General features: G+C 43.4%; 1 protein-coding gene across 1 annotated transcript; it reads right to left on the bottom strand.

Annotated features, from left to right (window-relative positions):
• Positions 1 to 224: 224 nt before the first annotated feature.
• lgmn (legumain) lies at positions 225 to 14,751 on the bottom strand. The gene is made up of 14 exons (XM_055865578.1): positions 14,651 to 14,751; positions 14,175 to 14,326; positions 12,526 to 12,623; positions 10,591 to 10,672; positions 10,302 to 10,384; positions 9,967 to 10,042; positions 9,385 to 9,447; positions 8,986 to 9,052; positions 6,060 to 6,178; positions 5,759 to 5,848; positions 4,884 to 5,087; positions 4,446 to 4,616; positions 3,524 to 3,591; positions 225 to 2,913 (listed from the first exon to the last, which is right to left on the bottom strand). Exons 2-14 carry the CDS (start codon positions 14,313 to 14,315, stop codon positions 2,874 to 2,876), a joined length of 1,302 nt encoding a protein of 433 aa, XP_055721553.1. The 5' UTR covers positions 14,316 to 14,326; positions 14,651 to 14,751; the 3' UTR covers positions 225 to 2,873.
• Positions 14,752 to 23,214: the final 8,463 nt, after the last annotated feature.

Here is a 23,214-nt window from a genome sequence, read left to right as displayed (position 1 = left end):
CTCAATGGCACACAGACACAATCCATGTCTGAAGGGTTAAAGAAAATATTTTAAAATCTTTGTTTAACTGGTCTCCTCCTCTTCATCAATAAGGGATCATAGCTTTCACCTGGTCAGTGTCATGGAAAGAGCAGGTGTTTCATGTACTGAACATATATTATGTTCTATATTGTTTGTAAAGTCACTAAATTTGAGGACAAATCTAAAAGAGTCAGACATACAAATACATTTGAACACAGTCAGTTTTATTTCTCAAGTTCCAAAGAGTGAACATTCATTTCATATACATTCTAGTTTGCTCTGTTACTCCTGCAGTCAACTCCTCAAAACCTTAGTCCTCCACCAGATGTCCATCTCGCCTTTCTACATTCCTAAAAACTGTGCTCTGCCCCATTTGGCATCTTATACAGCCAGTCATGCAGAAACTTCAGCAAGCATCAACTTTAAAAGAAAATTAAAAGATAATCACTATTGCTTTTGATAATATACGGTGGCTCGACGTTTAACATATAGAATCCAGTCTATGGCCTCTACCTTTCCTCAGCAAAACCAGGTACACCGTTTAAAACTCAAAATTCATTTAAAAATAAATAAATCCTAATATGACAAATTACTCCCAACAGAAGAGGAACCATTATTTGACTGTCAATATCTTGATTAAACTTTAACTAGTTACGACACAGAGGGGTAGACTAGATGGAGAGAGCCACTATGGTAATTCATATTATACAACCCTTTGGTTTGGAATCCCTATTGTTAAGAGAGTCTAGCCTGCCCATGATAGACAACATACACATGCAGCTAGTGTGAAGTCGATTCAGCTTTCAGTCTGTAGTGATTGAGTCTCCATAGCAACCATTGTTTGCCATAGTTCTAGAACTTTGCAGGGTCAAATCAGCTTTTGGGCCGTTTTGTTTACATTCCGATCAAATGAGAATAGAACTAACAACCAGAGAACACCTAAAAATTGCACTTGACAACAAGTGTTAGTGAATGTACTTTCACGCTTTCTTAAAAATGTAAATGGTTTGGGAAAGAATCTTACTCTAAGGCTGGCAACCAGTTGTATAAAAGCAATAATAATAATCTGGAGTTCATGTGTTATATTTGTTTATCATGGCTGTGGTCCGCTACACCTTGTGGCTCAATTTAGTGTACACAAGTCCTTTACATTTTGTTCTAACTATCAAGGTTTTAGTTTAACATCCCTGTGACAACACCGTATCCTGAGCCTTTACAGGAGTCTGCATGGAAGTTAACGCGAGTGGATTATGACGCTGTAGGATTCAACCCTGTTACAGGCCAGTCACGCTCTGGGGTGAACTTCTCTCTAGGTTCAGATCTAGGATCAGCTTCCCCTCTCCCAATCCTAACCATTAGTGGGGGGGGGGGGGACTGACCCATGATCAGCATCTAGGGGCAGCGTCACCCTACTCCGTCATTCACAGTTCTGATAACGGGCTCATGTTGGCGTATAGCAGAGCCAACACCTAAGCAGTAGTTGAGGGTATATGCAGGTATAAACCGTATACCCACTTTCCCCCTCCCTTCAGTGGGCATTGCCTATACTCACTTCTTAAAATCGCCACAACGCTTATCAAAGTAGTGTAGGTATACACCGTATCAATTAATAAAGCTGATGGAGCAGATCAGAAATGTTTCGTATCATTTCGTCACATTTTCAGTGCTTCAATGTGCACACCCCCACCCCCCATGAGAAGGTTTAAAAATACAATTTGCGGTAAACCACCATTCTAAAAATGCGCATCGTACATGCACGTGTTTTCAGGGACAGAAACATCCGTTAGAAAAATGTATCACGGGTTGCTAATATGACTAGGATAATTAACGCCCGTCTGCTGGACAAACAAAGAAAATTCAATAGAACCCAATTATTTCCTCCAGGTTTCTAATGGGATTGTGGCTATAGGCTACTTTGAATCAAGGTAAGACTCATATTATGAAGAAAAATGTCCAGGTATCAAACAATTAATGAAAAATATAGCGATGCTGATGACAAACCCAACAGTCTTCTGGTAGATGGAAAGACATGTTCCCCAAAAACCTTCTCAATTTAAAATGTTAAGCTAGCTATCCCTACATGGCAGAAGGAGATTCATCCAGTGGCTACAGAAACGCTACTAACCAAACAGTGTCAGGTGCCCGAGCACTTTAAATTAAGAGGTTAGCTACACTCAAGTCCACATTTCTTAGATTTTTCACCAGACCCCAAAAGTGGTCTTCTGATGTGGTTTAAGCATTGTTATGGACTTGGAAAAACTAAAGAAATTGATGTTCTATTAAAAAGTGCAGGGAGAAGGGAATATGAAACCTGTGAATTTCTGAGTCATTTGACAGCTTCATTTATCTGTTTCAATAGTAGGCCTACTATTACACTACTTCCACAGTACAGCTTGGGTTAGCCTGACTGAAAGACCAATATGGGATTAATCATTTTAGGTTATTCAGAGTGTAGGTCACTGTTTCTCATAGAATTTCACGCAGGGCGCCTTTCCTTCACCGGGAGGGCCGTTTTGCAAAATTAGTATACCCACTAATTTCAGGCACCAGAGGGAGAAAATGTTGATATTGGATTCAGTTTTCATAAAAATCAGGAGTAAAACAACAAACAAAATCGTTCACAGTGATCGTGCAATTCATCATAAAAATAAAACCCACATTTAAATGTCTCAATAAATCCAGGGAATAAAAGTTTAAAATCAAACATATTTAAAAAAAAATAGTATATCAGTGTGAAAAAAAGATTTGTCAAACTTGATTCCTTGTCAGTGCAAAGAGAAGTGGTTGTCGTCTCAGACCCTCCTGTCTGGAGGCACAGCAACCTGATCCGAGGGGTGGTCATTCAGATCCATTTAGTTGAAGTGACACACACTCTCCATCGCCATCAGGATACTGAGCAGGGTGACACAAAATGACATGATTAGTCTATGGAAGCAGCTCCCCGAAAACTAAATAAACCTTAAAACAATATACCAAATATTACTGAGTTTGCCAACCGGGCATTAGTGCACCTTCTGTATTTACTTAATAACTCGTCTTGACATTGATAGTGTTAAGGTGGGGGGGGTAACTTTCTCACTCCTCATTATTCACCATTCAGCCTACAAGTATCCACACTTCAATTATACCCCCCCCCTAAAAAATATATTTCCTTTAAACATAAATGCACTGTAATTTAAGCTTTAAAACTGCAGTGTTCCCTCTTCCTCATGGAAAAATTGCAGCATTTTCTTTGATGCCAAGAGATGGGCCGATAATTTTTTTTCCTTCCCTGGGCCAGAGTCCTGGTCCATCTGGCAACACACTGCCATAGAAAGCCTTGACCTCCTTGATGCACAATTACAAAAAACATTTATATTCTGATCATTGGGTCCCTGATAAATTTGCAATCACACAAAAATAAAAAAATTGGTTCCCCGGGTCCACAGAAATAAAAAAGTTTCCGAACCCCTTCCCTATATAGGGAGACATTTAGGACTCAGCCTTGGGACTGGTACAGTACCTGTCTGTCGGGTATCCTCCCTCACACAGGTTGACCAGGGCATACAGGTGTCGCAGAGCATATTCATACTGCAACACAAGAACATCACAACTTCTATATATATAGGTTTACTGTAATTTTTTTGTAAAATTATTAACTTTTTTTATTATTCCCAGTATGGCTCAGAACTGTTTGTGTGTGTGTATATATATATATATATATATATATATATATATATATATATATATATATATATATATATACACACACAAACAGTTCTGAGCCATACTGGGAATAATAAAAAAAGTTAATAATTTTACAAAAAAATTACAGTAAACCGTTTACTGTAATTTTACTGTAAAGTACATACAAGTCACAACATTCCTACTTCCTCCACACAAGTCAGTGTTAAGTCTGTCATTCTGTGTAAAGTTAAAAGTCCCGTGGTCATGTGAGAGGGGGGGGGGGGGGGGGGGGTCTAGTTTAACAGTAAACGCATCTAAAAAATATATATATATATTTTAAAAAGTCTGTAAAAATATGCTTTGATTGGTTGCGAGTTTGTTATTCAGTGACGTATTTATGTTATTCAGGCCGAAGTACACGGGTACCAGTCTGGGAAAGAGAAGTAGATCAACGCAACGGAGACAGGAACTTAACAGTACCACAAATCAACTAGAGACAGTTATATGGGGTGACCAAACACTGAAATAAATGAAGGCTTAAGTGACGGTGCATCGGACTTGTGTATTCAAATGGGTCAATACTGTTATCTGTCCCTTTTCAAATAACTGATTGAACTAAAAATAGTTCTGTGCTGGGGCAGTGTCATAGTTGGTACCATGGACCGCTCTAGGTTGAGTTCCTGTGAAGTGACGTTAACATCACTGTTGATGTTAAAAAAAGCTGGTCTTATAAATGCATTTGACAGACAGGCCTGTACCTCAGTGATATGCCAGTTGAAGCATCGTGTCTTGTAGTGGTTGACAGCAGCCTGGTAACATTGATGCTGGGTCAGATCCAGCTTGGCACTCAGAACCCTCTGGGTCATGATCTCCTCTCCTGTCACCGTCTCTACCACCCTGCGCATGGTCTCTCCCAGCAGCTCGCGCACCTAGTGGGGAAAAATTAATTTTAAAAAACAGTTCTCCAAGGTCTCCACTTTTATGAAATAACAGAAGCACCTGATGATAAAGTCTGGGTCATGTTCATTAGACACGAACAGAACGACGCCATCTGAACATCATTGAGGGAACACTTGTTTTCAGTTTGTTACGGTGTGCCCAATTGAATACAACCCAGGTTCCTTTGGAGAGGAGAAGAAAAATATATACATATATTACAAGAAAAAAATAAGGTAAACGCATTTCCTGTCCGTTACCTTGAGGTGTGACGTAATCATGCTGGAGTATTTCTTGGTGGCAAAGACGTCGTTGGATCTCATCAGTTTCCTCTTTAGGATGGCCAGGGGAACATCAGGGCTGGGGGTCAGGTCCGGCTCCGCTATGGGCTGCAGGGTCATGGGGGTGGCAGGCTCGGCATTGACATTACCTTGGAAGGCCATCACCTTCATATGGGCCAGAGTCTAGAGAACAGATACATACAGCTAGTTAACCTCCTCCTTCATATGGGTCAGAGTCTAGAGAACAGATACATATAGCTAGTTAACCTCCTTCATACGGGTCAGAGTCTAGAGAACAGATACATATAGCTAGTTAACCTCCTCCTTCATACGGGTCAGAGAACAGATACATACAGCTAGTTAACCTCCTTCATACAGGTCAGAGAACAGATACATATAGCTAGTTAACCTCCTTCATACAGGTCAGAGAACAGATACATATAGCTAGTTAACCTCCTTCATACAGGTCAGAGAACAGATACATATAGCTAGTTAACCTCCTTCATACGGGTCAGAGTCTAGAGAACAGATAAATCCCCCAAAGTGAAAACAGCGCCCTCTGTCCTCAACAGGTTAAACTCCTCCTTCATACGGGCCAGAGTCTAGAGAACGCGTTACCGCCGAGATCATTAAATCATCTACTGGAACATAAACATTAACCATCTGAACAGAAGTGAGGAAGTCGAGGTTTGTTAACCCTCTTTGAAAAACCTTTACATCTAAATCTTGGCAGAGCAACCATTTCACTATAATATCATGTGACTCCTCAGCTGAACGTGTCAACAGGAAATAGCCTGAACGTAGCCTGAACGTGTCAACAGGAAATAGCTCGGTGTCCCCTCTGAATCCCTCACCTTGTTTCCAAACTGCATGACGTGGCTGGTGTTGGTGTGGCTCCTGACGATCTTGAACTGTTTAATCAGCGTCTCTTTGCTCAGGTCCTCCTGGACAGCAGTCGGGGAAAGAGACATTACAAAGAGAAATGACAGTGAGTGGCTAAGGATGTCCTGCCCCTTATTTTGGGTCAAACACATCGGAGTAACGGCTATAGCCAACAGCAGTCGTTTCTTTACAGAAACACAGTCAGTAAAGACTTGTGCTTAAATCGAGGACTGTTTACATCTTCCGTCCCAGTTAACACGGTACCAGACTCACCACATCGGAGTCTTCCATCCAGTTAACGCTGTACCAATCCCCCAGGTACGTATCCCTCTTATCGTCATAGTAGCAGGCATAGGACGACTCATGAGAGTTGGCAGCAGTGGTGGCATACACTGAAGGAGAGTCAGACACAGTGAGAGCGTTAAAACAGGATCTATGGATCCAGGACACTGCATATATACACCATCAATCATAGATTGATTGATTATACACAAGAACAAAATACATATATGTGTTTTAAAGTAGTAATGAAACAACTTCATCATGGTTTAATGATGTACGGTAGACAATAAAGACTTAAGCCCGTGGGTAACAATACAACGTTATGGGATGTCGGTCACTCAAGGCTAGTGATTTAAAGTACTTAAGTCAAAATACTACTTAAGTAGTTTTTTCCCCTAACACCAAGTATTTGTTACAGTTTGAATGCTTAGCAGGACAGGAAAATGGTCTAATATGAAACAAGTAATCAAGAGAACGTCGCTGGTCCTCCCGACTGCCTCTGATCTGGCAGAATCACTAAACACATGCTTCGTTTGTAAGTGATGTCTGAGGGTTGCAGCGTGTCCCTGGCTAGCCACAAATTATTTATTTTTCTCTTTTTAAACAGTGCCATCTGATTTGCTTAATATAAAGGAATTTTACTTTTCCCATACTTAAATATATTTTTGCAGTTACATTTTGATACTTAAGTATATTTAAAACCAAATACTTTTACTCAAGTAGGATTTTACTGGGTGACTTCTACTTGAGTCATTTTCTATTAAAAAAGGTATCTTTACTTAAGTATGAGATTTGTGTACTTATTACACCACTGCTTGAGACAGGGATCTAGTCCAGACAGGAGACTACAGAGACAGGGATCTAGTCCAGACAGGAGACTACAGAGACAGGGATCTAGTCCAGACAGGAGACTACAGAGACAGGGATCTAGTCCAGACAGGAGACTACAGAGACAGGGATCTAGTCCAGACAGGAGACTACAGAGACAGGGATCTAGTCCAGACAGGAGACTACAGAGACAGGGATCTAGTCCAGACAGGAGACTACAGAGACAGGGATCTAGTCCAGACAGGAGACTACAGAGACAGGGATCTAGTCCAGACAGGAGACTACAGAGACAGGGATCTAGTCCAGACAGGAGACTACAGAGACAGGGATCTAGTCCAGACAGGAGACTACAGAGACAGGGATCTAGTCCAGACAGGAGACTACAGAGACAGGGATCTAGTCCAGACAGGAGACTACAGAGACAGGGATCTAGTCCAGACAGGAGACTACAGAGACAGGGATCTAGTCCAGACAGGAGACTACAGAGACAGGGATCTAGTCCAGACAGGAGACTACAGAGACAGGGATCTAGTCCAGACAGGAGACTACAGAGACAGGGATCTAGTCCAGACAGGAGACTACAGAGACAGGGATCTAGTCCAGACAGGAGACTACAGAGACAGGGATCTAGTCCAGACAGGAGACTACAGAGACAGGGATCTAGTCCAGACAGGAGACTACAGAGACAGGGATCTAGTCCAGACAGGAGACTACAGAGACAGGGATCTAGTCCAGACAGGAGACTACAGAGACAGGGATCTAGTCCAGACAGGAGACTACAGAGACAGGGATCTAGTCCAGACAGGAGACTACAGAGACAGGGATCTAGTCCAGACAGGAGACTACAGAGACAGGGATCTAGTCCAGACAGGAGACTACAGAGACAGGGATCTAGTCCAGACAGGAGACTACAGAGACAGGGATCTAGTCCAGACAGGAGACTACAGAGACAGGGATCTAGTCCAGACAGGAGACTACAGAGACAGGGATCTAGTCCAGACAGGAGACTACAGAGACAGGGATCTAGTCCAGACAGGAGACTACAGAGACAGGGATCTAGTCCAGACAGGAGACTACAGAGACAGGGATCTAGTCCAGACAGGAGACTACAGAGACAGGGATCTAGTCCAGACAGGAGACTACAGAGACAGGGATCTAGTCCAGACAGGAGACTACAGAGACAGGGATCTAGTCCAGACAGGAGACTACAGAGACAGGGATCTAGTCCAGACAGGAGACTACAGAGACAGGGATCTAGTCCAGACAGGAGACTACAGAGACAGGGATCTAGTCCAGACAGGAGACTACAGAGACAGGGATCTAGTCCAGACAGGAGACTACAGAGACAGGGATCTAGTCCAGACAGGAGACTACAGAGACAGGGATCTAGTCCAGACAGGAGACTACAGAGACAGGGATCTAGTCCAGACAGGAGACCCCCCCCCAACACAATGTAGCTGCCATCTGCTTGTATGAAACCTTATGTACACGTGACCCGTTCTACTTAATGGTCCATCTGAACAGACTCTTACCAAGGGCTGATTTGGGAAGTAGGTAGAAATTGCCCCTAGACGCTGATCTAGAGTCAGTTTTGCATTTCCCCCACTAATGGTTAAGGTTAGGATTGGGAGAGCTGATCCTAGATATGTACCTAGGGGAAAGTTCACCTCAGAGCATGATTTAGTGAGCAGCCAAACACAGCCCTGTTCAGGGTGACTAGACATTAACCTCTGAGTAGGCAGACTAACTGGATCAGCTTTAAAATTTAGCAGATTGATGGAAGCTCCAATGTAATGGTCTGCATCATTTCCAACATGTAACCTTTGGCGCCAGATCCTCACTGAAATCTACTTGAAGATAACAGCGCTCAATGCTGCCCCTAGTGGCTGGCTTCCACGTCATCTCCCGACATGGACGTCAAATAAATGACTTGTATCACTGGTGACCTGGCTGGTCAAAGAGCGGTCAAGAGTATCTTGAAACACACCCCTGATACCGTTATTGTTTAACCTGTTATTACCGTCAGGGTTTTCGGGATAGTTTCCCTGTGACTCGAGTCCCAGGGAGGTTCAAGCGCAGCGTAACTCACCATCGATGTCGGCAGGCAGCTTGGTCATCATTGATCCCGACTCACAGGCCTCGATATAGAACACTAACTGTGAGAGCAGGGAAGATCAATGAACACAACAAGTCCAGTCAGTCGGGGGGGGGAAACTATCAAACCAGGACTATCATCTCTAAATAACTTTAGTCTTAAATCAAATCAATCAAATGAACAAACCATCATGGTCGCCTAATAATCCCCAGTTTACAATTGGCTCATTCATCCCCCTCCTCTCCCCTGTAACTATTCCCCAGGTCGTTGCTGCAAATGAGAACGTGTTCAGTCAACTTACCTGGTAAAATAACGGTAAAATAAATAAAAAAATAAATAAAATGTGATTGGCGCTCCACGTCCACAAACAATAACAGGTTTAAACTTCCGCACCTTTCCGTATTTCTTGTTTTCGTGCATGTAGTTGATGGCAGCCATGAGGTCGGCAACATGAAGCTGTAGAAGCAAAATTAACATTTCAGAAATAGTTTCATTTCTGTTTTTCTTCCAGTACATGAACTTTAAAAACAAAGAGGCACTAGACCCCATGAGGTAGAGCCACAAGAGTCAGTCACAAGATCCTAGGTTGCCCAAGGCATTGTGGGAGGAGTACTCCCTCGTCTTGTTCAGTGACTCAAGTCTCTACCACAAAACTTTTCTGCTGAGTGACAGAACATAAGGTTTATTCAACCAGGCTTAAAATATGAGATGTTTTAAATCATCAACACCCTAACTCATAAACTGTTCTGAATATTAGTTCAAATACACAGCAGCTTTTTATTTAACAGAGAGCAGAACTAGGTCATTCAGCCAGCCATCCATGGACAGAAAAGGCACTGTCTGAAATCACACCCTATATAGTGCACTACTTTTGGCCAGAGGGGTAAGGTTCCATTTCTGCCAACGAGCAAGTGTTCAGAGAGAGAGAAATAACAAGAACCCTGGTAGACGAGCAGGAAGTGTAAAAGTGCTTACATCGTCATTGGGGAAGGCCAGCAGCCCAGGAGCACCATGATCAGTGAAGTAAACAAACACATGATCGTTGGGACCGCTGCCAACAGGAAAAGAAAAATAAGTTGATAAGCCAGGTGTTTTTCCTTTGAACTGAAAGATATGACACAATCACATTTTCAAGCTGAGAGACCGTTTTTCCCCAGGGAAAGTTTACAAATGGAACGTTCTGTCCAGAAACTTTATAACTATGATTTTACATTTCATTTTAGAAGACTACCTTTAAAGTTCTGGGATAACTTCACCCTACTGTGGTAATCCTATGATATATTACAACCTGCTCCCCTCCAATCACTTGCCTCTTCAGCACTTTCCCAGAACCCCCCTTAGTACTGGCAGAGTCACCCTTCAGCACAGCCAGGAAGTTGTCAGGGGTAACAGCCTGTAAAGTACACAGAGAACAGGCACTGAGGACAGTTCTGACTTGAGATCCATGTCGGCAACTTGGGGAAAAGTCTCAACTTCTTGAACAGTACTATATAAAGCATTGATTGTTGTGTGATGATATTAGCACTGACAAATATATATACATACACCTTTTTTTTTTTTTTTAAAGCATTTGAAATGCTCCATTTTCCATCCACTCACCTCTCCAGTGTAGTCTTTGGGGACTCCCTTGTAGACGTCTGTCCCATTCGGTCGGTTGATCACCACCCCTGGGGTGGGGTTTCTGAAAAACAAAGAGGGTAAATAATCCAAATCAGATACGTGCCTGGAGGAAACAGGCCATACGATTTATTATATGACCGCAACACCCTACAGGGGACACCCCCCCCCCCCCCATGCCTTACCTTTGACGAGCTTCTGTTGGCACTACAATTTGTCCCATAAACATCACAAATGGTCCTTTTGTTCCGATTAATTCCATCAATATATATCCAAAACGTCCATTTGATCCAGAAAAACACTGGTTCCAACTTGCGCAACGTGACTACAATATCTCATAAGATACCTGTAAGCTTTGTCCAAACATTTCAAACTACTTTTGTAATACAACTTTAGGTATTTAACGTAAATAATCGATAAAATTTAAGACAGGATATACGGTGTTCAATACCGGAGGAAAACAAAGTGTAGCGAGCCCTCAGGTCACGCGCCTCTAACAAAGAGTACACTTCTTTAGAGCCTCATTCTGAACAGTGCTACTTCATTTCTCAAAGGAAAAACCAACCAATTTCAAAAGACTGTTGACATCCAGTGGAAGCGATAGGAACTGCAGGAAGGTCCCTTAGAAATCTGGATTCCCAATGAAAACCCATTGAAAAGAGAGTGACCTCAAAAAAAAAAATCTGAATGGTATGTCCTCGGAGTTTCGCCTGCCAAATAAGTTCTGTTATACTCACAGACATGATTCAAACAGTTTTAGAAACTTCAGTGTGTTTTCTATCCAAATCTACTAATAATATGCTTCTGGGCCTGAGTAGCAGGCAGTTTACTTTGGACACGCTTTTCATCCAGACGTGAAAATACTGCCACCTATCCCAGAGAAGTTACGACACCTCCTGCATCAAAGTAGGTCAATATGACTATCTAGTGATTACAGTAAGACAAGTACAATTTCAAATGCGTGTCAGTCATTGACATGAGCGGTTCCAATACCTGCGTATGAATTAACCAATGACTAATGTTGCTACTAGCTACTGGACAAGAGAGAAAATAAATTTATATTAGATAAATTGTCTTCCACCTTAAACCCTGAATCTCATGGCCCATCCCAGGCACCATAATACCCAGCGTGATAAGAGCAGCTAAATTAGATCCTTGTGACTGAGAGTCAGTCGTGTCTTAGTGAGCCTCTAAACTGCCCACCTTCCAAATGCTACACTATTCATTTTATTGTGTACTACCTTTGACCAGGGTCCATAGGGCTCTGGTTAAAACTAGTGCACTGTATAGGGAATAAGGTACTTTTTGAGAAACACTCAAGCGGTTTACTGGATGGTGTGTCTGACCGCAAGTGCGTCTAGAATTGTTTATAAAAAAAAATGTTAAAAAGTTAACCTTTATTTAACTAGGCAAGTCAGTTAAGAACAAATTCTTATTTACAATGACGGCCAAACCCGGACGACGCTGGACCAATTGTGCACCGCCCTACGGGACTCCCAATCACAGCCGGATGTGATTCAGTCTGGATTCGAACCAGGGACTGTAGTGACACCTCTTGCACTGAGATGCATTGCCTTTAGACCACTGCGAGAGCCCGAGTGGCGCATAGAACGACAGGGCTTGGCTGCTGCCTGTACGCCACGAGGAAATGTTTTAGGCCTATCATGCACCCAAAACAAGGATAACAAATGCTCTGCTCTCATCTCAGGAATGCAAATATTGCAGAACCAACCCATAATAAAAGCCAGACTGAAGCTGGCTAAATCTGAAGAGTAGATAGGGCTGTTGTCATTTATAATCCTGAGAGGACCATGTGTAGTCCTTCATGACAATCTATTCTGGATTACAGCAACCCTAGAACATTGCCTGCTTAGTTCTTCACCTTTTTAACAAGGTGAACAGAAATAGAATACTCACTGCTCATTGGTCGCCAGGTCATCATACATCATCACGACAATCTGCTCGTCAGGAACACCATTCTTGTGGACGATCTGGTAGGCATGGCAGGCATCGGCCTAGGGAGGGGGAGGGGGAACGAAGTAAACTAATCATGTAAAGGCAACAAGTCACCCCACTAATCACATAGTCAGATTAATTGAGAGGGAGTTAGAATGTATTATGTCACTTTACAGAGCAGCAGCTAGGAACACAGCCAGTCAGTCAACTGCTAAATACAGAGCAGCAGCTAGGAACACAGCCAGTCAGTCAACTGCTAAATACAGAGCAGCAGCTAGGAACACAGCCAGTCAGTCAACTGCTAAATACAGAGCAGCAGCTAGGAACACAGCCAGTCAGTCAACTGCTAAATACAGAGCAGCAGCTAGGAACACAGCCAGTCAGTCAACTGCTAAATACAGAGCAGCAGCTAGGAACACAGCCAGTCAGTCAACTGCTAAATACAGAGCAGCAGCTAGGAACACAGCCAGTCAGTCAACTGCTAAATACAGAGCAGCAGCTAGGAACACAGCCAGTCAGTCAACTGCTAAATACAGAGCAGCAGCTAGGAACACAGCCAGTCAGTCAACTGCTAAATACAGAGCAGCAGCTAGGAACACAGCCAGTCAGTCAACTGCTAAATACAGAGCAGCAGCTAGGAACACAGCCAGTCAGTCAACTGCTAAATACAGAGCAGCAGCTAGGAACACAGCCAGTCAGTCAACTGCTAAATACAGAGCAGCAGCTAGGAACACAGCCAGTCAGTCAACTGCTAAATACAGAGCAGCAGCTAGGAACACAGCCAGTCAGTCAACTGCTAAATACAGAGCAGCAGCTAGGAACACAGCCAGTCAGTCAACTGCTAAATACAGAGCAGCAGCTAGGAACACAGCCAGTCAGTCAACTGCTAAATACAGAGCAGCAGCTAGGAACACAGCCAGTCAACAAAAATCTGGTAAAACTCAATAAATAATCCATCACAGCATCTATTCATTTGATTATCTGAACGAGAATGAGGCGTTATTGATTGAGAAGCACATGTGTATGTTTACTGATTATTATGCAACTTCGTCACATGCTCCCAAGTACAACCTTACTGTGAAATGCTTACTTACAAGCCCTTAACAGTGCAGTTCAAGAAAGAGTTCATTAAAGAATATTTACCAAAAAACTAAGTATAACAAATAAAATAGCGAGGCTGTATACAGGGGGTGCCAGTACTGAGTCAATATGCAGGGGTATAGGTTAGATGAGGTAATTTGTACATGTAGGTAGGGATGAGTCACTGCTTCATACAATGTTAAAAAGCACTAGCTACATTAGTAATATAGTGGCCAATTACAGCTATACAAGTCTAGTCCCTCTTATCAATAAAAGGGAAAGTCACCTTCAAGTCTAGGCAGATAAAGTTAAATTGGTCAAATACTGATACACTAATATGTCCCGAATAGTCCCATTTCCCCCTTCATAGTGTAATACTAATGCCCTTGTCAAAAGTAGTGAACTATACAGGGAATAGGGAGCCATTTGGAATGTAAACATGGTAAAAGATTACAACAATGACTCACTCAACTAAAAGTCAAGTGTACATTAACAGATTTCAAAATGTACTAGTCTAACTTCTCTCTTACCTGGTGTCGGTAGTTGTACCAGCTATTGGAGCCAGCGACAATCACCACCCAGTTCTTCCCGTTTTCAGGCTGTTGTGTTGGGAAAGCATTAGCCACAAGTCCCAGACTGAGGCCCAGAAGGGCTAGGGTCGACGTAAACATGATCCTCTATCCTGGAAAAAGGCACAAAATGTATTATCATCACTGCATATCAAGTTACAAGCTAGATGTTTATGTTTTTGCCCACACGGTCTTGAAATATCAAAGATGATATTAACACTTTGTATAAATTGGCCAACTGCCGCGACTGTTTACAGTTGCGCAAATCACAGCAAACGTGCTGTTTGTCGATCCTATGGCTGCCAACATTGGCTAGGTAAGCTAGCTGTCCATTTCCAAAATAATTGAAGTAAATCTACAGTAACAGTAGCCCATTAGACCACTGAAAATAACAACAACAAAAAAGTATCATCTTAAATTAAAAATAGTTTGATTACCTTTACCGTTTTGTTATTACTTGCTGTCACGAAGTCTCCGGTACTGTTTGTAGCCGTTGCATTGGGGAGAGGATTTTTATGCAAATCACAGGGTTGGAAAAAAAAAAGAGTCAGGATTTTCTGGACAGCCAATCAGATCGCCGCAAGGCGGGGAAGGCGGGGATAAATGAGTCTACGTTTTAAACACATGATACAAAGTCATGTGCTGTCTCGTATTCTCTGATAAAAATATGACTTATTCCTTATTTTGATGACACGATCTTTTTTTCAGTGGTGGAAAAAGTACCCAATTGTTATACTTGAGTAAAAGTAAAGATTTCTTAATAGGAAGTTACTAGGAAGTGACCCAGTAAAATAATACCTAAAAAGTCCTAACGTATTTGGTATCAAAAGTAAAAAATAATTTAAAATTGCTTATATTAAGCAAACCAGACGTTTTGTTTTTGTTATTTACAGATAGCCAGGGGCACACTCCAACAGGCAGACATCATTTACAAACGATGCATTTGTTTAGTGAGTCAACCATATCAGAGGCCGTAGGGATGACCGGGGATGTTCTCTTGATAAGTGGGTGAATTGTACCATTTTCCTATCTTGCTAAGCATTCAAAATGTAATGAGTACTTTTGGGTGTCAGCGAAAATGTATGGAGTAAAAAGTACATTATTTCCATTAGGAATGTAGTGAGATAAAAGTAAAAGTTGTCAATAATATAAATAGTAAAGTAAAGTACAGATAGCCCCAAAAACAACTTTAGTAAAAAATACTTTAAAGTACTACTTAAATACTTTCCACCACTTTTTTTCCACACATAGTAACACATCTTGTGTGTTAAATGTAGCTTTTCTGAATTAGGTTATACTACAGTAACAATTTTGACAAAGCTTGCTATTCATTTCATGAGGAAGACTTATGCATTGTGCAATATGGATGCATTACAAAAACAGTACTGTTTACATGTTTGGATAACTGCAAAGGGAGTTTCATTGAGTCACTAGTGTTTTATAAGTCACCCAAATAACACTGAAGTGCACAATATATAGAAATATGATGCCAGGTGTAATTCTCTCTGTCTCTCATTAACTTCCTTTGACACAGTCTTGTGACCCATTTCTGAATGCTCAGCAGAAATGGTACAGTGAGGCAACATGAACCACAGAGCTTCCTTGTGACATGTTAGAACATAATGAACCACAGATCTTGTGACATAAAAGATCAATTAAAGCATTATTTGTATCATGACACAAAGGCGAGACCCAGATGCAGACACAGGAGGCAGATGGTTGGACTCTTAGATGTTTAATAAATCCAAAGGGCAGTAGGCAAGAGAATGGTCGTGGACAGGAAAAAGGTCAAAACCAGTTCAGAGTTCAGGAGATACCGAAGGGCAGGCAGGCTCGATGTCAGGACAGGCAGAATGGTCAGGCAGGAGTCCAGAAAACAAGCAAGGGTCAGAACCGGGAGGACTAGCAAAATGAAAAACAGGCAAAGCAGGAAACCAGGAAAACCACTGGTAGGCTTGGAAATACAAGACAAACTGGCACAGGGAGACAGGAAACACAGGGATAAATACACTGGCACAGAGAGACAGGAAACACAGGGATAAATACACAGGGAAAACAAGTGACACCTGTGGGGGGGGGGGGGGGTAATAACGTGGAGATAATAACGAGGACACAGGTGAAACAGATCAGGGTGTGATTATTTGAGCGTCAACCCACTTAGCACCTGCCCTGTTAAGGCTGGTTTACAGTTGGTCTAGTTACCTACTGTTTTTAGACACTTGTCACATTCTAAATGGTCTACAGACGTGTCGTTAGACAAAGTATAAACCAGCCTTTTACTGAGGTGAAATGTTCCTGTGCTTGCTCTCGTGATACTGCAAATAGCCATAGTCTAGTAGCCATACACCTTTCAGAGTATAGTCTAGTAGCCATACACCTTTCAGAGTATAGTCTAGTAGCCATACACCTTTCAGAGTATAGTCTAGTAGCCATACACCTTTCAGAGTATAGTTTAGCAGCCATACACCTTTCAGAGTATAGTCTAGCAGCCATACACCTTTCAGAGTATAGTCTAGTAGCCAAACACCTTTCAGAGTATAGTCTAGTAGCCATACATCTTTCAGAGTATAGACTAGTAGCCATACACCTTTCAGAGTATAGTCTAGTAGCCATACACCTTTCAGAGTATAGTTTAGCAGCCATACACCTTTCAGAGTATAGTCTAGTAGCCAAACACCTTTCAGAGTATAGTCTAGTAGCCATACATCTTTCAGAGTATAGACTAGTAGCCATACATCTTTCAGAGTATAGTCTAGTAGCCATACATCGTTCAGAGGATAGTCTAGTAGCCATACATCTTTCAGAGAGTATAGTCTAGTAGCCATACACCTTTCAGAGAGTATAGTCTAGTAGCCATACATCTTTCAGAGTATAGACTAGTAGCCATACATCTTTCAGAGTATAGTCTAGTAGCCATACATCGTTCAGAGGATAGTCTAGTAGCCATACATCTTTCAGAGAGTATAGTCTAGTAGCCATACACCTTTCAGAGTATAGTCTAGTAGCCATACACCTTTCAGAGTATAGTCTAGTAGCCATACACCTTTCAGAGAGTATAGTCTAGTAGCCATACATCGTTCAGAGAGTATAGTCTAGTAGCCATACACCTTTCAGAGTATAGTCTAGTAGCCATACACCTTTCAGAGTATAGTCTAGTAGCCATACATCGTTCAGAGAGTATAGTCTAGTAGCCATACACCTTTCAGAGTATAGTCTAGTAGCCATACACCTTTCAGAGAGTATAGTCTAGTAGCCATACATCTTTCAGAGAGTATAGTCTAGGACAATACAACGCTTTCAGTATGGAAGACTTTCACATCACGTGTTACAAATGGCCCTGGTTTTATTTGAGCATCTAACACTCAGTTTAGCACCTGCACTGCACTGTGGGACGGGAAGTGAAATGCTCCTGAAATGTATTTGTGGGCTCTATCATGTGTGGCTAACAGCCCTCGTCTAGTAGACATACAGAGCCTTCAGAAAGTATTCAGACCCCTTGACTTATCCCACAGTTTGTTGTGTTACAGTCTGAATTCAACATTGACAAAGTGAAGACATGTTTTTATACATTTTTGCTAATTTATTGAAAATTAAAATACAGAAATATCTCATATACAGAAGAAGTCATACCAGTCAATACATGTTGGAATCACCTTTGGCAGCGATTACAGCTGTGGGTCTTTCTGGGTAAGTCTCTAAGAGCTTTACACACCCGGATTGCACAATATTTGCATATTATTCTTTTGAAAATTCTTCAAGCTCTGTCAAGTTGGTTGTTGATCATTGCTAGACAACCATTTTCAAGTCTTGCCATAGATTTTTCAAGCTGATTAAAGTTAAAACTGTAACTAGGCAACTCAAAAACATTCAATGTCATCTTTCAACTCCAGTGAATATTTGACCTCGTGTTTTAGGTTATGGTCCTGCTGAAAGGTGCATTTGTCTCCCAGTGTCTGTTGGAAAGCAGACTGAACCAGGTTTTCCTCTCAAATTTTTCCTGTGCTAAGCTCTAGTCCATTAATTTTTATCCCCCCAAAAAACTCCCTTGCCGATGACAAGCATACCCATAGCATGATGCAGCCACCACCATGCTTGAAAATATGAAGTGGTACTCAGTGACGTATGGATTTGCCCCAAACACAAGGCTTATACACATTCACAGTATAATGTTTTGAGGTCCTCCAATCAGGGGTGAGGGTGGGATGTGATGGATGTTTTGTGTTTAGTTAAGTGTGTTTTGGTTTCCGACTGTGAACAGTGAGAGTGGTGGTCATGGTGGTTTCACACTGAGAGTGGTGGTCCTGGTGGATTCACACTGTGAGTGGTGGTCCTGGTGGTTTCACACTGAGAGTGGTGGTTCTGGTGGATTCACACTGTGAGTGGTGGTTTCACACTGAGAGTGGTGGTTCTGGTGGATTCACACTGTGAGTGGTGGTTTCACACTGAGAGTGGTGGTTCTGGTGGATTCACACTGTGAGTGGTGGTTTCACACTGAGAGTGGTGGTCCTGGTGGATTCACACTGAGAGTGGTGGTCCTGGTGGATTCACACTGAGAGTGGTGGTCCTGGTGGTTTCACACTGAGAGTGGTGGTCCTGGTGGTTTCACACTGAGAGTGTTGGTCATGGTGGTTTCACACTGAGAGTGTTGGTCCTGGTGGTTTCACACTGAGAGTGGTGGTTTCACACTGAGAGTGTTGGTCCTGGTGGTTTCACACTGAGAGTGGTGGTTCTGGTGGATTCACACTGTGAGTGGTGGTTCTGGTGGATTCACACTGTGAGTGGTGGTTCTGGTGGATTCACACTGTGAGTGGTGGTCAAGGTGATTTCACACTGTGAGTGTTGGTCCTGGTGGTTTCACACTGAGAGTGGTGGTTTCACACTGAGACTGGTGGTCCTGGTGGTTTCACACTGAGAGTGGTGGTCCTGGTGGTTTCACACTGAGAGTGGTGGTTTCACACTGAGACTGGTGGTCCTGGTGGTTTCACACTGAGAGTGGTGGTCCTGGTGGTTTCACACTGAGAGTGGTGGTTCTGGTGGATTCACACTGTGAGTGGTGGTCAAGGTGATTTCACACTGTGAGTGTTGGTCCTGGTGGTTTCACACTGAGAGTGGTGGTTTCACACTGAGAGTGTTGGTCCTGGTTGTTTCACACTGTGAGTGGTGGTCCTGGTGGTTTCACACTGAGAGTGTTGGTTTCACACTGAGAGTGGTGGTTTCAACCTGTGAGTGTTGGTTCTGGTGGTTTCACACTGAGAGTGTTGGTTTCACACTGAGAGTGGTGGTTTCAACCTGTGAGTGTTGGTTCTGGTGGTTTCACACTGAGAGTGGTGGTTTCACACTGAGAGTGGTGGTTTCAACCTGTGAGTGTTGGTCCTGGTGGTTTCACACTGAGAGTGGTGGTTTCACACTGAGAGTGGTGGTTTCAACCTGTGAGTGTTGGTCCTGGTGGTTTCACACTGAGAGTGGTGGTTTCACACTGAGAATGGTAGTTTCAACCTGTGAGTGTTGGTCCTGGTGGTTTCACACTGAGAGTGGTGGTTTCACACTGTGAGTGTTGGTCCTGGTGGTTTCACACTGAGAGTGGTGGTTTCACACTGAGAGTGTTGGTCCTGGTGGTTTCACACTGAGAGTGTTGGTCCTGGTGGATTCACACTGAGAGTGGTGGTCCTGGTGGTTTCACACTGAGAGTGGTGGTCCTGGTGGTTTCACACTGAGAGTGTTGGTCCTGGTGGATTCACACTGAGAGTGTTGGTCCTGGTGGATTCACACTGAGAGTGGTGGTCCTGGTGGTTTCACACTGAGAGTGGTGGTCCTGGTGGATTCACACTGAGAGTGGTGGTTTCACAATGTGAGTGGTGGTGCTGGTGGTTTCACACTGAGAGTGGTGGTCCTGGTGGTGTCACACTGAGAGTGGTGGTTTTACACTGAGAGTGGTGGTTTCACACTGTGAGTGGTGGTCCTGGTGGTTTCACACTGAGAGTGGTGGTCCCGGTGGTTTCACACTGAGAGTGGTGGTCCTGGTGGTTTCACACTGAGAGTGGTGGTCCTGATGGTTTCACACTGTGAGTGTTGGTCCTGGTGGTTTCACACTGAGAGTGGTGGTCCTGATGGTTTCACACTGTGAGTGTTGGTCCTGGTGGTTTCACACTGAGAGTGGTGGTCCTGGTTGTATCACACTGAGAGTGGTGGTTTCACACTGAGAGTGGTGGTTTCACACTGTGAGTGTTGGTTCTGGTAGATTCACACTGTGAGTGGTGGTCCTGGTGGTTTCACACTGAGAGTGGTGGGTTCAAACTGAGAGTGGTGGTCCTGGTGGTTTCACACTGAGAGTGGTGGTTTCACAATGTGAGTGGTGGTCCTGGTGGTGTCACACTGAGAGTGGTGGTTTCACACTGTGAGTTGTGGTCCTGGTGGTTTCACACTGAGAGTGGTGGGTTCACACTGTGAGTGGTGGTCCTGGTGGTGTCACACTGAGAGTGGTGGTTTCACACTGTGAGTTGTGGTCCTGGTGGTTTCACACTGTGAGTGTTGGTCCTGGTGGTTTCACAATGTGAGTGGTGGTGCTGGTGGTTTCACACTGAGAGTGGTGGGTTCAACCTGAGAGTGGTGGTCTTGGTGGTTTCACACTGAGAGTGGTGTTCCTGGTGGTGTCACACTGAGAGTGGTGGTTTCACACTGAGAGTGGTGGTCCTGGTGGTTTCACACTGAGAGTGGTGGTCCTGGTGGTTTCACACTGAGAGTAGTGGTCCTGGTAGTTTCACACTGTAAGTGGTGGTTCTGGTGGTTTCACACTGAGAGTGGTGGTCCTGGTGGTTTCACACTGAGAGTGGTGGTCCTGGTGGTTTCACACTGAGAGTGGTGGTCCTGGTGGTTTCACACTGAGAGTGGTGGTCCTGGTGGTTTTACACTGAGAGTGTTGGTCCTGGTGGTTTCACACTGAGAGTGGTGGTCCTGGTGGTTTCACACTGAGAGTGTTGGTCCTGGTGGTTTCACACTGAGAGTGGTGGTCCTGGTGGTTTCACACTGAGAGTGGTGGTTTCATACTGAGAGTGGTGGTTCTGGTGGTTTCACACTGAGAGTGGTGGTCCTGGTGGTTTCACACTGAGAGTGTTGGTCCTGGTGGTTTCACACTGAGAGTGGTGGTTTCATACTGAGAGTGGTGGTTCTGGTGGTTTCACACTGAGAGTGGTGGTTTCACAATGTGAGTGGTGGTTTCACACTGAGAGTGGTGGTCCTGGTGGTTTCACACTGAGAGTGGTGGTTTCATACTGAGAGTGGTGGTTCTGGTGGTTTCACACTGAGAGTGGTGGTTTCACAATGTGAGTGGTGGTTTCACACTGAGAGTGGTGGTTCTGGTGGAATCACACTGTGAGTGGTGGTTTCACACTGAGAGTGGTGGTCCTGGTGGTTTCACACTGTGAGTGGTGGGTTCAAACTGAGAGTGGTGGTTCTGGTGGTTTCACACTGAGAGTGGTGGTCCTGGTGGTTTCACACTGAGAGTGGTGGTTTCACACTGAGAGTGGTGGTTTCACACTGAGAGTGTTGGTCCTGGTGGTTTCACACTGAGAGTGTTGGTCCTGGTGGATTCACACTGAGAGTGGTGGTCCTGGTGGTTTCACACTGAGAGTGTTGGTCCTGGTGGTTTCACACTGAGAGTGTTGGTCCTGGTGGATTCACACTGAGAGTGTTGGTCCTGGTGGATTCACACTGAGAGTGGTGGTCCTGGTGGTTTCATACTGTGAGTGGTGGTCCTGGTGGTTTCACACTGAGAGTGGTGGGTTCACACTGAGAGTGGTGGTGCTGGTGGTTTCACACTGAGAGTGGTGGTCCTGGTGGATTCACACTGTGAGTGGTGGTTTCACACTGAGAGTGGTGGTTTCACAATGTGAGTGGTGGTTTCATACTGTGAGTGTTGGTCCTGGTGGTTTCACACTGTGAGTGGTGGTTTCACATTGAGAGTGGTGGTTTCACATTGAGAGTGGTTGTTTCACACTGAGAGTGGTGGTCCTGGTGGTTTCACACTGAGAGTGGTGGTTTCACACTGAGAGTGGTGGTTTCACATTGAGAGTGGTGGTTTCACATTGAGAGTGGTGGTTTCACACTGTGAGTTGTGGTCCTGGTGGTTTCACACTGAGAGTAGTGGTTTCACATTGAGAGTGGTGGTGTCACACTGAGAGTAGTGGTTTCACATTGAGAGTGGCGGTTTCACACTGAGAGTAGTGGTTTCACATTGAGAGTGGTGGTTTTACATTGAGAGTGGTGGTTTCACATTGAGAGTGGTGGTTTCACATTGAGAGTGGTGGTTTCACACAGAGTGGTGGTTTCACATTGAGAGTGGTGGTTTCACATTGAGAGTGGTGGTTTCACATTGAGAGTGGTGGTTTCACATTGAGAGTGGTGGTTTCACATTGGCTGCCACCGATCCCTTTTTCCTTTCGGTTTCTTTTGTCTTGATTGTTTTCACCTGTTGCTCATTTTGGTTTATTATTTGTCTATTTAAACTTCTAGTGCTCTCTTGCTGTTGTGCGGGCATATCCTTACTGTCAGTGGTGTGTTGTATGGTTTTTCCTCTGTTTTGGAGACATAGGTGTTATGTGGTCATTTGCCTTTTTGTTTGGCTAGACCACGCGCAATATATGCATTTCTTTGGAAGTTTGCTCTCTGCGCCTGACTCAACACCCACCACTCCTAGAAATACGTGACACACACTGTATAAAGACTTTCTTTTTTTCTATTGTGTTATTGACTATACGCTTGTTTATTCCATGTGTAACTCTGTGTTGTTTGTTTGTGTCGCACTGCTTTGCTTTATCTTGGCCAGGTCGCGGTTGTAAATGAGAACTTGTTCTCAACTAGCTTTCCTGGTTAAATAAAGGTGAATTAAATTCTAAACACTAATAAATATTATAAACAAAAATTGATATTTTGTACATTGACATAATATATATATACAATTATATACTGTAAACACTTTTTTCAAGTTTATCAAGTGCAAAAAAAC

Source organism: Salvelinus fontinalis, chromosome 16, assembly GCF_029448725.1.
Source record: "Salvelinus fontinalis isolate EN_2023a chromosome 16, ASM2944872v1, whole genome shotgun sequence".
Lineage (NCBI taxonomy): Eukaryota > Metazoa > Chordata > Actinopteri > Salmoniformes > Salmonidae > Salvelinus > Salvelinus fontinalis.
This window is presented reverse-complemented; position numbering and strand designations above follow the sequence as displayed.